At 47.2% G+C, this 17,449-nt stretch overlaps 1 protein-coding gene across 1 annotated transcript; it reads right to left on the reverse strand.

Annotated features, from left to right (window-relative positions):
- Positions 1-5,030: 5,030 nt before the first annotated feature.
- pth2 (parathyroid hormone 2) lies at positions 5,031-14,488 on the reverse strand. The gene is made up of 3 exons (XM_078532000.1): positions 14,453-14,488; positions 6,860-6,969; positions 5,031-5,587 (listed from the first exon to the last, which is right to left on the reverse strand). Exons 2-3 carry the CDS (start codon positions 6,964-6,966, stop codon positions 5,110-5,112), a joined length of 585 nt encoding a protein of 194 aa, XP_078388126.1. The 5' UTR covers positions 6,967-6,969; positions 14,453-14,488; the 3' UTR covers positions 5,031-5,109.
- Between the last annotated feature and the right edge of the window lie 2,961 nt (positions 14,489-17,449).

The following is a 17,449-nucleotide window of genomic DNA, read 5'->3' on the forward strand; positions in this document are numbered from 1 at the left end:
TATTTTTCAATAAGTTAGCAGAACTTCCTCTGCTTTCTGCTTTATTTTTTCTCATGTACAATCACCACTTTTATATCTAATAATAAAATCCATAACTTTTTGCCTTTATGTTCTACTTATATTCAGCGTCTATCAGGAGGAAACTCAGAAAACATAGGAATGAAAATAAAGATTCAGGGGAAAGGACATTTGTGAGGAGAGTGATTTCCTGTTTTACTAGAAATTGCTGTCTGTCTGAAACAGACAGATCCCTAATTGGTGCTGGACCTTTATAAAGGGCAATGCTTAACCTTCCCACGCCCATGCAATTTCAAAATCCATTTGTCTCAGATGTATTTGATGTGTTTGGTCTCTGTCTGTTGTTGAAAAGGGCAGTGTTTGAGAATGTTTGAGACTATGTGATAGAGCAGAACAGTTTCGTTTAACAAGAAACACTTTTACAACAGATTTTACTGATGAATATCCAGTTACAATAATTTGTAAGAAAAACAATGTTTTTTTAAAAATTTAATCTTTCATGGGATGTGGGTATCCCTGGCCAGACCAGCATTTCTTTCCCATCCCTAATTGCCCTTCAGCTGAGTGCCTTGCTCAGTTATTTCACAGGGCAGTTAAGAGGCAACCACTTTGCTGTGGGTCTGGAGTCACATGTAGGCCAGACCGGGTAAGGACGGCAGATTTCCTTCCCTAGAAGGCGTTAGGGAGCCAGCTGGGTTTTTACAACAATTGATGACAGTTTCATGGTCATTAATACCGAGACAAACTTCAGATTCGATTAATTCTGGAACATTAACCTGAACCACTGGATCACTAGCCCAGTGACATTACCACCATGCTGTCATCTTGCATTGTTGCTGCTCCCCATCAAACCTTATTCCTCATCTAAATGTTATTCACACAGGAGGACAAAATTCCAATATCCTATTCACTTCCACATACAGAGTTCCTGCTGCCGATGGTAACTGTTTTGCCTATTTTCTGTTTAAAAATGCTCAGCACATTAAATCCTGTTACTAAATAAGAGTTAAATACATGTTTGAAGGTTTTGTTTGTATCTTTGTTTAAACTGAGCTAATGTGAATGATTGAAGGGTCTCGTAGTGAATCTGTTTTAGCATCTTAACAAAAGATATTCCCGATGCCAGAAAAAAATGAAATCTAATGAATTTCTCTTTACAAAAACATATCTATCATGAACTGCAAACAATTCCTTTTGAACATGTGTCTTTTAGCAATGGATACAGTGACTAGAACAACCCTTCTCCATTGTGCCTCCTCCCACCCTCAGAGAATTCCCATCTCCATGAATAATCATAAACGATTCCATTTCAACACTATCCATTCCTGAGTGAGACTGTGCACCACATCCTATTGGAACTGGGTGAAGATGACAGAATTGATTTCCTGGAGAACTCAGACCCTTCACATAACCCACTGCCTACCTCCCCAACCCTAACCATCATTCAATAAGATTCTGTCCCTCAAAATTCATTACTAACAAGGCTGTATCTTCCCTTTAGCCTTCTTAGAGAAACAATAGGACCACTTAATTTTGATTCATTCCAATGTAAATTACTGAGATTTATTTCAGAAAGAGCCTGGAGTTTGTCTCAGGACAAAGATCAAAGTCTACCAGGCAGTGGGTGTGCATCTTGGACAATTACCAGCATCACATAAAACAACTAGAAGCATTTCATCGTCACTGTCTGAGGTCTATTTGCAACATCTGGTGGCAGGACAAAATCCCCAACACCGAGGTCCTTGCAAAGTGCTGCTTCCCGGCACCGGAAAGTGCTGCTGATCAGAGCTTACCTTCACTGGGTCAGTCAATGTGGTTCACATGGAGGATTCCCACATACACTACAGCCACCTGAACATGGGAACCCGCACCACAGGACATCCCAAACTTAGATTATAAAGACAATCTGAAAGCCAATATCAGAGCTTGCAAGCTGGATCCTAAATACATGGGAAAGGAACAACCCTGGACAGACCCAAATGGAGACGTCTCTGTCATCAAGTGATTTTGACATTTGAGGAGAACAGAGCCAGTGCCTGCAGGACAAGCAAGCGCAGGGCAATGTCAATGCCTCCATCCATCCCTCTAATACTGGCTTCATATGCAGTATTTGTAATCAGTTATCCAAATGAAGACTTGGTCTAATGTCACACATGAGATGACATCAGACTGTAAACTGGTTTTTTCTTTTACTTGTTGAATCCTCATCTATCGATGAATTGAGAATCCATCATATTTCAAAAAATAACCTTTTGGGATTATAGTGCCTGAGCAATTTGAGACATGATGTTTGGTGTGTGTAGTGTGGCTCAGAAGGAACAGGTGATTTTTGGGTCTATTGGTACAATTTGTAATTAACACACAGCCAGTCTCACTGAGACATTTGAGGTGGTGGTGAGTTACCTTCTTGAACCGCTGAAGTCCATGTGGTGTAGGTACACCCGCGTGACAGTGAAGGAACGGCAATACATTTCCAAGCCAGGGTAGTGCGAGGCATGGAGGGGAACTTGCAGGTGGTGGTGCTCCCATGCGTCTGCTGCCATTGTCCTTCTAACAGGTAGAGTTTGCAGGTTTGGAAGGAGCCTTGGTGTGTTACAGCAGTGCATCAATAATCATCCTGACTTCTGACCTTATGATAAGGGAAGGTCAATGGTGAAGCACCTGTAGATGGTTGGGTCTAGGACTCTAACCCTCGGAACACCTGGAGGTATGCTCTGGGCCTGAGATGATTGTCATCCAACAACCACAATCATCTTCCTTTGTGCTAGGTATGTCTCCAACCAGCAAAGAGTTTTCCCCCTGATCCCCATTGACTCCAGTTTTGCTCGGGCTCCTTGATGCCACACTCGGTCAAATGCTGCCTTGATGTCAAAGGCAGTCGCTCTCACCTCACCTCGAGAGTCCAGCTCTTTTTTCCATGTTTGGAACAAGGATGTATTGAAATCAGAAGCTGAGTGGCCCTGGCGGAACCCAAACTGAGCATCAGTGAGCAGGTTACTGCAGTGTAAGTGCTGCTTGTTAGCACTGTCACCTACTCCCCATCATCGAGGATGGGGTTATTTGTGGAGCCTTCTTCCCCAGTGAGTTGTTTAATTGTCCACCACCATTCACGACTGGATGTGGCAGGACTGCAGAGCTTAGATCTGATCCATTGGCTGTGGGATTGCTTAGCTCTGTCTATTTTAGCTGGTTGGCATGCAAATAATCCTGTGTTATAGCTTCATCATGATGGTACCTTATTTCTAGGTACGCCTGGTGCTGCTCCTACACTCTTCATTGAACCAGGATTGATCCCCTGGCTTGATGGTAATGGCAGAGTGGGGCATATGTCAGGCCAAAGGTTGAAGATCATGGTTGAAGACAATTCTGCTTCTGCTGATGGCCCACAATCCCATATTTCACAGTAGAGTTGTGTCATAAAGGTAGAAGTGGTACTCCCTTAGGCCTGTAAAATAACCTGTTAGGTTAACCTAGTACAATGGATCAGCCTGGATTGAGCTGATTGGGTTAATTTACATTTTCCTGGGTTAGTGATAGATTGTTTGGAATAGTATGGGTTAGTTGGATTCTCTTAACTTGGTCGGGTTATCCTGGATCAGTGTGGGTTGGACTGATTAAAATTGTTTAGCTAGGATTGACTAGTTTGGACTACTCAATCTAGCATAGATTGATTAGAATGACTTGATTAGTTCCAGTTATTTCCAGTTGGTCAGGTTAGTTTGTGCTGATCGGTTTGAGTTGGGCTGGGCGGTTAGCATGTGTAGGCCTGTTAATCTAGGTAGTGAGCCATGTTATCCTGAGTTAATTAGACTGGGATGGTTTGGATTAGCCTCTGGGTTCAGTTTAGTCTGTGTCAGTGAATCCTCTTGCTGTAGCAGGGCCTCTGGCAGCAGTTAGCAGTGTTGCGGGACAGCACTGAGCAGAACAACTGGTTGACTCTATGGGGCCCTCCCTGCATGGAGCAGTGTCTTTGACAAGCTGAAGGGTGGAGCCAGATGCCAGGAGGCAGCAAGGACAAATGGAGGGCTTGTGAGTGGCAGGAGTTCAGGGCAGCTTCTGTGGGTGGCTAAGGAGCCAGGAAGGAAACTGGAAACCTTGTCAAACTGACTGGCCACATCCCTGAGTCTGAGAAACCTTATAAGAGAGAGGGAGTGACAGAACAGGACTGTAGCCAGGAGCTGGGCAGTAGAACAAGCCTGGTGGGTGACTGTGCTGAGGAGCTGAGGCCTGTAATAGGACAGGGATCTGGAGCATTAGCAATGAATATTCTCTGTAAATAGTTTGGTTCTTGGAGTTACACTTTCCCTTGAGGGTTGATGCCCCTTTGATGTCAGTGGAATAAAAGAACCTTGTTTTATAACTTTTATGCTGTCTGTGTGCTGAAATCGCATGTTACGTTGCTTCCACTTGAATAATAGAATTATACATCACAGGAGACCTTTCAGCCCATAGTGCCTATGTCAGGTCTTTGAAACAGCTATCCAATTAATCCCACTCACCTCAGCCCTGCCAATTCATCCCGTAAAATATAATTCCCTTTTGAAAGTAACTTTGGAACTGCTTCTAACGCCCCTTTCGAGTAATGCATTCCACATCCTAAAAACTCACTGCTGAAAACAATTCTCTCTATTTATATTCCCTCTGGATCTTTGTGTCCTCTGACCCTGCTGCCCGTGCAAACAGTTTCTCCCTATCTACAGGTATAGGTAAATTTTGAATGCATCTTTACCTTCTCTACTCTAAAGAGAACAATCCCAGTTTCTTCAGCTCTCCATATAACTGAAGTTCCACATTCCTGCGCCATTGCAGTAAAGTGGCTCAGCCCCTCACAGCCCCAACACCCCATGTTGATACCCCCTATCCCCAAAACCTCCAGCCCAATAACTCCGCCCTGCTCCACCACAGACTACACCCGGGGGGGCAACTTTGCTACCGTTTAAAATGAGATGTTTTCGTGAGATGATGGTTGAAAATATAAAACTTGTGAATTTCTGGTGTCTTTTAAGAGAAGTTTATTGCAGTTACGTAGTGAATTACATTTCTGCATTTGAAACACACACAAACACCAATGATGTATAAATTGTGCTACATCTACTTTTTATTAACCACAAGTTGTCTCATCACAGAGTCCAGCCATTTCTGTCGCTGCATCGCTGTCAGGAACTTGCTTCTTTCTCGAAAAGCAACATCATCGGCCACAACAAAGCTTCTCTTTACTTCCTCATTGGTGCTTGGTTCCAGCCAATCAGATGACCAGCTTTTGCCCAGAGTAACCCTGGTCAGATCTGTACCGTCCGCAAGTTCTGTGTGAGACTGACCATCACGATTTCTGGAATCCACTGGGAATTTGGCAAACCAACCTCGCCGTCTCAAAGCTGGGATCCACCAGCTCCCAGAGCCCTTTCCTGGGAGCCCTTTGAGTGTAGGAAACAATGACATCATCGCAATGTCCCAGTCATGCAACGATCCAGAGGGATTCCAACCTGGGACAAGCTGCAAAATATTCTCCACTTCTTTAGCTCCTGTCAGTCCCAGCAAATTTCCAGTTTTCCAGGATTGAGGTAGGGAACTACAATAATACAAAAACATTTCACATCAATGTAACCAAATTCTCAATTGGATCCTTGGCTCTAACTCAGTCCCAGGTTTCATTATTCTAAACATTATTAAGGCTGCCAGGGTCACACACACTTCCCCACTTTTCACTAGATTCGTTCTCCTGTCCAATCCACACTACACCCCCCCACCCCTGCCTCCAGTGTAGCTAATGCAGGAAACCTCTGAGAAAAATAACTCCCTAACTCCTCAAAGACAAGGTCCAGGAGGTTCTAGCTATGGTTGTTGCCTAAAATCTTATCTTCCTTCCCATGATCTCATAGTTTCCAAAACTGTATCTTCACAACCACATTCAGAACCTTCTACCAGCAACTTCAGAAACTTCGAACCAGTTCCACCCTCTGATCCCTCATTTCTGCCTAGTTAATCACTTTAATCAGATTGGAGAAGCTGTAATCCTTAGAGATCAGGGATGATAAAGAAAAAAATCTGAAGAAGAGTCATACGGACGTGAAACGTTAACTCTGTTTCTCTCTCTCTCCACAGATGCTGCCAGACCTGCTGAGTTTTTCCAGCATTTTCTGGTTGAATAGGAATTAGACTGGTCAGACCACCCAGCATCGACCTATAGGCACCAGACTTGATAAATGTACACCATGCTCAGTCAACCCTGTAATGTCCTCCTCACTATTATCTGGGGACTTGTGTCAAAACTGGGAGAACTGTCCCACAAACTAGTTCAGCAACAGCCTGATACCAATACTCGCGGAATCATACATTACAGCCAATGTCCCAGACTCCTCGATCACCATCCCTGGGTATGTCCTGTCCCATCGGCAGGACTAACCCACCACAGATGGTGACATTATGGTATACAGTCAGGAGGGAGTTGCCCTGGGAGTCCTCAACATTGACCCAAGGCCCGATAAAGTCTCATGGCATCAGGCCAAACATGGGCAAGGAAACCTCCTGATTACCACCTACTGCCCTCCTCAACTCTCCTCGATTAAGATTCCGGGCCATGATGCCTTTCTGAGAATCCTCCCTTTGTAGAATCCATCCTACACAATGACAGTACCAAAGATGTTCAGGGTTGGTGTTTCCCTGGGGTTGAAATTGAATTGGTCAAAGAATAGTTTCAGCCCAGAGTTGTCCTCACGTCTTGGACAAAGTTTCAGACCAATGAAAACTCAAACCTCATCAAATATTTTGAGACGAAGGAGATTATTTATATTGAATGGAAATTGCGCAAAATCAACTGTAAACTCTCTGCCGGGCGTTTTACCTTTGGGTGTGACGGAGCAGAGGGGCAACAGCTCCTGGACAAGGAGCCAGGACATGGCTTAGGATCAGTCCGAACAGTAACACTCGAGCAGTGGGCAGAGGGTCCATATCCTGAAGAGAAAAGACAGAAAGTAAATCTACCAGAACGTTATTTAGATCCTCATCTTCCTATAAAACATGAGACAATATTTAGAGGCTGCACATTATGCACAATGGAGTTAAAATCAGGCGGGGTTTGTAATGGGGCTGATATTTATACAAGGGTTATATCCAGACATACTCTTGGCACATATCTGAAAACACAGTGTGACAGGCACACGGACACACATCCCGACACACACACATCCCGACACACACACACACACACACACACATCCCGACACACACACACATCCCGACACACACACACATCCTGACACACACACACACACACACATCCCGACACACACACACATCCTGACACACACACACACACACACACATCCCGACACACACACACACACACATCCCGACACACACACATCCCGACACACACACACACACACACACATCCCGACACACACACATCCCGACACACACACACATCCTGACACACACACACACACACACATCCCGACACACACACACACACACACATCCCGACACACACACATCCCGACACACACACACACACACACATCCCGACACACACACATCCCGACACACACACACATCCCGACACACACACACATCCCGACACACACACACATCCTGACACACACACACATCCCGACACACACACACATCCTGACACACACACACACACACACACACACATCCCGACACACACACACACACACACACACACATCCCGACACACACACACACACACACACACACACATCCCGACACACACACACACACACACACACACACACACACATCCCGACACACACACACACACGTCCCGACACACACACACACACGTCCCGACACACACACACACACACACACACATCCCGACACACACACACACACATCCCGACACACACACACACACAGCGGAATTTTCCGTGCCCACTGGCACTGGGTGTGCTTGGCACTGTGAGCGGACAATATGACAAGAAGGCTTGACAACATCTCGAAACCAGTTTGCAATCGGCCGCTCAGCCTGTTGATGGTGGGCCACATTCCCCACCATTGAACGTTGGGAACCTCCTTGTAATACAACTGCACATCATTCCAGCCCACTGTAGTCATCGACCCCCCGCTGCTGGACCGTCCGTCCACATCGGCGTGATTACACGCCAGTGCAGACCACGTCTTGACAACTGTGATGTGCAGAAGTCAGGACTTACCACAGGGCCTTGCTCACATTGCGAACACCTGAGGAGCAGAAGGTGCTGGAGACCAACACCAACAGCTGGAGGAATGTCCGTGGCCTGTTGGGATCCTCATAGACACGGCTCTGCTGGGTGGATCCTACGGACACGGCTCTGCTGGGTGGATCCTATGGACACGGCTCTGCTGGGTGGATCCTATGGACACGGCTCTGCTGGGTGGGAGGTGCAAGAGAAGGAGTTCGGAGGGGGAAAGGAATGCGGAGAGGGGAGGGAGTCCGGGGAGTGAGGGGGGGAGGAGAAGTACAGAGAGCGGAGGGAGTCCGGGGGGGTAGGAGGAGTGTGGAGAGGGGAGGGAGCCCGGGGGTAGGAAGGAGTGCGGAGAAGGGAGGGAGTAAGGCTGGAGGGAGAAGTAAGACTGGAGGAAAGAGTCAGCAGGGGAAAGGACTAAGTGTGGGTGGAGTCCGTGGTGTGGGGGAGGACCAAGGCCTGGGGTGGTGTGGCGGGGGGACTACAGGGTAATGGGGAGCCTGGTAGGGGGAGGAAGGGGTTCCAAGGGGGGGGAGGGCTCCCGGGGGGAAGGAGTCCAGAGTGGGGGGGCATGTCCAGGTGAATGTGCAAAGGTGGGGAGGGGGCTCTGATGAGCCCATGACTGCCTCCTGGGGAGTGAGTTGAGGGTGGGTGTGGAACGAGGGAATGACTAAGGGCAGAGTGAGGTTGGGGGGGGGGGAGGGGTGGGAGGGTGAGGGTTCGATGGTAGGGGTACAAGGGATGGCGAGGGTTATTGGTGGGGACTTTGAGGCAGACACGTACCCTAACACCCAGACACACACCCAGACACACACCCAGACCCAGACACAGACCCAGACATAGACCCAGACACAGACCCAGACACACAGACACACACAGACCCAGACACACAGACACACACAGACCCAGACACACACCCAAACACACACGCAGACCCAGACACCCACCCACACACCCAGACCCACACACCCACCCAGACCCACACACTCACCCAGACCCACACACTCACCCAGACCCACACACACACCCAGGCACACACACACACCCAGGCACACACACACACCCAGGCACACACACACACCCAGACCCACACACACACCCAGACCCACACACACACCCAGGCACACACACACACCCAGGCACACACACACCCAGGCACACACCCAGACACACTCGGACACAGTCCCACATGGAGTCCAGAGGATTCAGTGGTAATGTTACTGCACTAGTGATCCAGAGACCTAAGTTAACGTTTCAGTGACATGAGTTCAATTCCCACCTTGGTAGATGGGAAAATTTGAATTCAATTAATTGATAAATCTGGAATAAAACTTAGTCTTGGTAATCATAGAACGGTTACATCAGAGAAGGAGGCTGTTTAACTCAATGTGTCTCTGTTGGCCCCCATAACCATACAAACCTTTCCTTGATCATGAACCTATCGGACTGCATCACTAATGTCCTTTAGGGAAGGAAACTTGCCCTTCTTACCCAGTCTGACCTACATGTGACACCAGACCCACAGATAGCGGACTCTTAACTGCCTGTTGAAAGTGTCTAACAAGCTACTCTGTTGTATCAAACCACTGAAAAAATCAAATAACAATAAAATAGACCATCCGGCATTGGGAATCTTGCTCAGTCAAGCCCGCAAACTCCTCCTCACTAACCTGGGAACCTGTTCCAATACTGGGAGGGCTGTCCCTCAGATTGGTCAAGCAGCTTTCTAACATTGTCTGGAAGGTAGGACTCAGTGAGCAATGTCTCAGATTCCTCCTCTCCCTCCCTGGGTATGTCCTTTCCCATCAGTGCTGGCAGCACACTGATATGCACTTGGGACTGGGGGGCACTGGGAGTCCATGATATTGACTCGATATCCGATGCAGTCTCGTTGTATCGGGTCAAACATAAAACTTCCTGCTGATTATCACCTAGTGCCCTCCCTCAGCTGATGAACTGCTGCTTCTCCATGTTGAACACCACTTAACTGGAAGAAGCACTGAGGATGGCAAGAGCACAGAATGGACTCTGGATAGGAGACTTCAGTGGCTAGTTATCACAGTGACTGACCAAGACATTAGGGCATATCTGTCAGATTGGGCCACAATGTGGCAATGAACCAACACTCACCAGTCTGGCACCTGCCCAGGACATTATTGGTAGGAGTGACCACTGCCCAGTCCTTGTGGAGGCAAAGTCCCATCTCCACACTGAGGATGCCCTCCATGCTACTATGTAGCAATACCACAGTGCTAAACAGGATAGGTTCAGAACAGATCTAGCCGCTCAAAACTGGCCATTCATGAGATGCTATGGGCCATCAGTAGCAGCCAGTTCTGAAGAAGAGTCAAATTGGACTCGAAATGTTAACTCTGGGTGGGATTATCTGGCATTGACCACTGGTGGCAACTTCCAGAACCATCAAAGTCAATGGACATTTCGCTGGCTCACCACGACTCCCACGACAGGACCTGCTGTGCTGCGGCCTGAATATCCCGGCCAGAACTGCTGATGCAGCACTTTCTGTTTTTATTCCAGATTTCCAGAATCCGCAGTATTTTGCTTTTATTTTAGTGGAGGAGTACACCAGGAGCAGCACTAGGCATAACAAAGTCTCAACCCAGGGATGCTCCAATGCACACTGAACAACAGAAGCTGCAGACAGAGCTAAGCGATCCCACAACCAAAGGATCAGATCAAACCTCTGTAGTCCTGCCACATCCAGGCATGAATGTTCCTGAACAATCAAACAACTCGTTGGAAGAGGAGACTCCACAAATATCCCCATCCTCGATGATGGGGGAGCCCAGCACATCAGTGCAACAGACAAGGCTGAAGCATTTGCAACCATCCTCAGCCAGGAGTGCTGAGTGGATGATCCATCTCAGCCTCTGCCTGTGGTCCCCAGCATCACAGATGCCAGTCTTCAGGCAATTCGATTCACTCTCGAGAAATGGCTGAAGGTACTGGTAACTGTAAAGGCTATGGGCCCTGACAACATTCCAGCAAAAGCACTGAATTATTGTGCTCCAGATCTTGCCGCGCCCCTAGCCAAGCTGTTCCAGTACAGCTATAACACTGGCATCTAGCAGGCTATGTGGAAAATTGCCCAGGTATGTCCTGTACACAAAAAGCAGGACAAATCCAACCCAGCCAATTACCGTCCCATCAGTCTAGTCTTGATAATAAGTAAAGGGATGGAAGGGGCCCTTGACATTGTTATCAAGCTGTGTTTACACTGCAATAACCTGCTCATTGATGCTCAGTTTGAGTTTTGCCAGGACCACTCAGCACCAGATCCCATCATAGTCTTGGCCCAAGGACAAAAAAGAGTTAAATTGCATTGGTGAGGTGAGAGTGACTGCCCTTGACATCAAGGGAGCATTCGACCATGTGTGGCATCATGGAGCCCGAGCAAAGCTGGAGTCAATGGGAATCAGGGAGAAAACTCTCCACTGGTTGGAGTCATACCTAACACAAAGGAAGATGGTTGTGGTTGTTGGAGGTCAGTCATCTCAGTCCCAGGACATCACTGCAGGAGTTCCTCAGGTAGTGTCCTTGGCCCAACCATTTTCAGCTGCTTCATCAATGACCTTCCAACATAAGGTCAGAAGTGGGGATGTTCGCTGATGATTGCACAATGTTCAACACCATTCACAACTCCTCAGACACTGAAGCAGTCCATGTCCAAATGCAGCAAGACCTGGACAATATCCAAGTGGCCAGTAACATTCGTGCCACACAAGTGCCAGGCAATGACCATCTCCCACAAGAGAGAATCCAACCATCACCCCTTGACATTCGACAACATTATTATCACTGAATCCCCCACTATCAACATCTTGGGGGTTAATAATGACCAGAAACTGGGCTGGACTAGCCATATAAATACTGTGGCTACAAGAGCAGGTCAGAGGCTGGGAATTCTGTGGTTAGTAACTCCTGACTCCCCAAAGCCTGTCCACCATCTACAAGTCACAAATCAGGGGTTTGATGGAATAGTCTCCACTTGTCTGGATGAGTGCAGCTCCAGCTACACACAAGAGGCTCAACACCATCCAGGACAAAACTTGGTTGGCGCTCCATCCACCTTAAAAACTCACTGTCTCCAACACTGACACACAGTAGCAGCAGTGTGTATCATCTATAAGATGCACTGCAGGAACTCACCAAGGCTCCTTCGACAGCACCTTCCAAACCCACAGCCTTGACCACTTAGAGGAGCAAGGGCAGCAGATTCATGGAACACTACTGTATGTAAGTTCTTCTCCAAGTCAAACACCATCCTGACCTGGAAAAATATCACTGTTCCTTCATCACTGCTGGGTTCAAAATCCTGGAAGTCCCTGTCTAACAGCACAATGGGTTCATCTACACCACATAGACCATTCAAAAAGGTAACTCACCACAGCTTCTCAGAGCAATGATGGGTGGGTATTAAATGCTGGCCTTTCCAGTGATGCTTATATTCCATGAATTAATAAAAAAAACACACCTAGACACACAGCCAGTCATTTATAAGAGTTTTACTGAGGTGTGAAAAGGTTTGAAGCCTATGTCATTCTATGTTATCACCATATCTGTGCTGCTCTCAAGTGTCCTTTATGATCCCCTTGGGGATCCATAAACCAAATTAGCCAAATTTACTAAATGGCTCAGGAATGAGGCAATTACCAGACATGATTTCACTTTTTTAAACTTTACTTCAATGCAAATCAAAAGCTTTGCCTATTAAAATGAAGTAACAGGTACATCATGGTCAGTACAAACTATAAATTAACCACGGAATTTCAAGGCAGTCCATTTCACTTGTTTGGCCAACATTTTCATCCACAAAGTTCTTACAGCAGAATTCCAGCTCCTTTCCTTCAAGGACTTAGCCAATTCTCTGGAGGCAGCAGCTTCCATGTAAACAGGGTTCCACCTGTGCAATCTTCCCTATAAGGTACACTTCTTTATGGGATCTCCTCAACTCTCAGCTTCCATTGGTGGTTGTAACATGAATCTACCAGAACCCCTCTCTCCAGCTCCCCCCTTCCATATTTTAACTTCCTTCCTGTGGATACTGCTTCCAGGTCAAGGGTCACCAGGTAACATGGGCCAGTATTTCTTATTATCTCATAATTATAATTGATCCCTTTATAATTGATACAAACTCTTAAAAGTCCTTTTCAATTTTTTCAAGAACAATTACAGATTCCCCAAACATTTTAAAATAATTACAAATTTTTCTTACTGATACTGCTTCCAGGTCAAAGGTGCCACACTTCAATGGGTTTGTTTGAGTTTCTCTCCCCGTAGAACCAGATCACATGGGCCTGTCTCTGAGCTTAGGTGCTTATTAGGGATTCTCAGTTTTACTTTGTGTTAAAGGTACATTTCAAAACATAACCATCTGGTCAAATTCAGTGTTCATGACAATTCCAAAATGATAGATTCACAGTGGGGATTTTAAAGTGCCAGACACTATTGAACTATGATAGATCTCACAGACCCAATCCATCTTCACTGGGTGTCCACCAGCATTTTCCAGGAGCAGGAATCAAAACCCTGCCTCATTTTTCCTTACGTCCCCTCCCCCACCCACCACTGCCCCCACATCCACCCCTCCCCCCCTCCACAGCCACCCCTCCCCCAACCACCACCCCCCGACAGCCACACCTCCCTTACCCACCAACCCCCACAGCCACACCTCCCCCACCCACCACCCCTCCAACAGCCACCCCTCCCCCACCCACCACCCCCCAACAGCCACCCCTCCCCCACCCACCACCCCCCCAACAGCCACCCCTCCCCCACCCACCACCCCCCCAACAGCCACCCCTCCCTCACCCACCACCCCCCACAGCCACCCCTCCCTTACCCACCACCCCCCCAAAGCCAGGACTCAGTGGAACTTGCCAACTACATGTTTTTGCCTCAAAACTACCCCAGAAGAAAACAGGTAACTCTGGACAAAGCAGCTCTAGAATGTAAATCAAATCCACTCCAGGCAGAAACAATTTCATAATGATGAATAATAAGAGTTGTGATTGAGAGGGTTAGTGTGACGGAGTTCGGGATCAGGAGGCTCGAGTGGGGTTTGAGTGGGGGAGCTGGGTATTGAGCACAGACGACTAAAGTGGCCAATGGCTTCACTGGAGTCTCTCGGTTAGATCACTACGAGGTATCCGATTCCCTCTTCTTATTGGTTCTTATTCCTATCCTCATTGTTTAAGTCAAGTGAAGAAAACAATTTTACTCACCACAAAAATCAGCTTTTGCTTCTTGTTTCTGTACAATGTTGGCCGCTCTTTGGGTGTTCAGGACTGACATTCTCTGCCTTGCTCCAGTTTATATAAGACTCCAGGATAATGACATCAATGTCTTCGTATGGGAAATAAACTGCTAACTATGGGTGTGCTTTAAAGCTTAAGGAAACACATTTCAAAAGGCAACTGAGACATAACAAGCTGGTGGGGCAGCTGTGGAACATCCTGTGGGAGGAGAGAGTTAGGGTGATTTATAACAAACTCTCCTAATCTTGGGCAACTTTTAGTGACCATCTTTTTAATGAATCTGCATCTATTTCAGATCCGAACTGTTTCTAGAAACAGATGCAGAAACAATTTTACGTAAATCTTTGATATAAACATGAAATGGAGGTTGTCCCAAGTCTTGGACTCAGTGATGGTGAAAGATCTTGTTACATCTCATTAAAACTAGTTTTGTATGCCTGTATTTTGTCCTAATTGAAAGCTGTCTTTAGATTTTCAGTTATGTGAGGATTAGATGTGAGTCACCGCCATTAACCAGAGGAAGAGACACTCGGTCTGGAGTTAGTTCAAGTTCTTGACATAATTTCATTTACCCAGTTCATTATTTCATGTTTCTTCAGTTTATAATGAAGTGAAGATGAACTGAACACATTTCCAGCAGGAAGTTTACATCGTTGGTGAGTTTGAAGTTAAGTTTCAAACAGAAAAAATGTTTTATTCAGAAATGTTCATGTTGTGAGTGCTGGATTTGAATAGTTAACTTTGTATAAGTGGCTCTGACAGATCAGTGGGACAAAGTCCCTCAGACCATCAGAACAGCATCGGGGCCAATGACTGGAGCCTCACAATAGATCTCAATGTCCTTAGCTACAGATGACAAATGGCAGCCAAGGTCAAAGGTGGAAAATGGCTGAGCAGATGTTGGACTTGTGGTGGACCAAACTTTAATGTGATGTCCGAAAGTCCCAATGACCATTTTCTAACTTTATAGACAAAAGATCCAACTTCAACTGGGACTGGACACATGCTGCTAGGGCCAGAGCGGCAACAAACCACCCAGAGCGGCAACAAACCACCCAGAGCGCCAACAAATCACCCAGAGCGCCAACAAACCACCCAGAGCGCCAACAAACCCCCCAGAGCGCCAACAAACCACCCAGAGCGCCAACAAAATACCCAGAGTGCCAACAAACTACCCAGAGCGCCAACAAACTACCCAGAGTGCCAACAAACTACCCAGAGCGCCAACAAACTACCCAGAGCGCCAACAAACTACCCAGAGCGCCAACAAACCACCCAGAGTGGCAACAAACCACCCAGAGCGCCAACAAACCACCCAGAGTGGCAAGAAACCACCCAGAGTGCCAAGAAACCACCCAGAGCACCAACAAACCACCCAGAGCGGCAAGAAACCACCCAGAGTTCCAAGAAACCACCCAAAGCGGCAACAAACCACTCAGAGTGACAACAAACCACCCAGAGCGCCAACAAACCACCCAGAGTGCCAACAAACCACCCAGAGCACCAACAAACCACCCGGAGCGCCAACAAACCACCCAGAGTGGCAATGAACCACCCAGAGCGCCAACAAACCACCCAGAGCACCAACAAACTACCCAGAGCCAGGCACTATGAGTCTTGAGAGATTTCAACTCAGCTGCAAATTCACTCAGCAGGAGCAAGTTGCCAAGAGACAAGAGCAGGTTGTTGGGGTAGGATCAGGTTGTGAAGAGCCTAAAAGAGCCCTCCTGGTCCTCATTATACAGCCACAATATTCATCCCTCAGACAACTATACTGGCCAGAAAATAACTTTTGGGATTACAGTATTTGACTAATTTGAGACATGATGTGTGGTCAGTGCAACTTGGCAGGTAACTTTGGAGCAATGTTTCCCAAAACTCTCCACTCCTCGGAGTTTCCCTCACCTCAAGTCTGGGCCTGTTATGGACTCTTATAGAGATTGATGGCAATAATTAGTCAAAATCATTGCATTGTGTGACCACAAGGATGGTAGGGTAGGGTTTGGTTTCTGGTGGAGGGGTGGTTTCTGGGGGTGAGGGTGGTTGCTGGGGGAGGGTGAGGTTTCTGAGGTAGGGTGTGGTTTCTGGGGTAGGGCATGGTTTCTGGGGGAGGGTGTGGTTTCTGAGGGCAGGGTGAGGTTTCTGGGGCAGAGTGAGGTTTGTTGGGCAGGTTGTGGTTTCTGGGGCAGGGTTTGGTTTCTGGGGGGAGGGGTTGGTTTCTGGGGGTGGGGGTGGTTTCTGATGGACCTTGTCCTGCTTTAAACATAGAAACATAGACGGATTTATTGTCGATTGTGTCTGTGTTTACTGTAAAAGGGCTAACCTACATAACCCCGCTTTCTAGCCCTTGGTCTGTAGCCCTGTCATTTACAGCACTTGGGCCTGAATTTTACCGTTGGCGGGTGGTGTGTGTGATCGGTGAGCCCAGGAGCGGCCGGGAAACAGGCCCCTGACTGCGATTTCACGCAGGGTGGCCAATTAATGGGCAGCTTGTGTGAAACGTGCACTGAAAGGCTCAGCGCTGCCTGGGTGGGAGCGGGAGGAGGGCGGGTGATGGTATTTCCGTGGGTGTGGGTAAGCGCTGTGAGAGAGCTCCCTGAAGACAGGCTGCTCCCTCAAGGAGCTGCAGACCTGAAAATGCTCAAGTATAGGTTTAAAAAGATGCAAAAAAGTGTCCACGCATCATAATCAATCACCTGAAAACAAAGCTGAGAAGAATGCTGCCCACAGATATTTATTTTTATTTTATGTCATAACAGAAATTTCACCCCCCCCTTGGATGAAGTTTAATTAAAAATGCAAAGGCCGCCTGTCCGATTCACCCGTCCACCAACCGTAATGTTGGACAGGCCACGAAAAATCGGAGACAATTGCGCCATTAATGGGCTAGTATGCAGGTACAGCTAATAGAATGTTATTGTTTATTTCGAGGGGAATTGAATACAAAAGTTGGGAAGTTATGCT

Source organism: Cetorhinus maximus, chromosome 29, assembly GCF_964194155.1.
Source record: "Cetorhinus maximus chromosome 29, sCetMax3.hap1.1, whole genome shotgun sequence".
In the NCBI taxonomy this organism is placed as follows: domain Eukaryota; kingdom Metazoa; phylum Chordata; class Chondrichthyes; order Lamniformes; family Cetorhinidae; genus Cetorhinus; species Cetorhinus maximus.

Coding starts and splice junctions, on each gene's coding strand:
- pth2 (XM_078532000.1), bottom strand. CDS start 6,966: ATGGACCCTCTGCCCACTGCTCGAGTGTTACTGTTCGGACTGATCCTA. Junction 5,588..6,859: donor CTGCTCCGTCACACCCAAAG/GTAAAACGCCCG, acceptor GTATTATTGTAG/TTCCCTACCTCAATCCTGGA.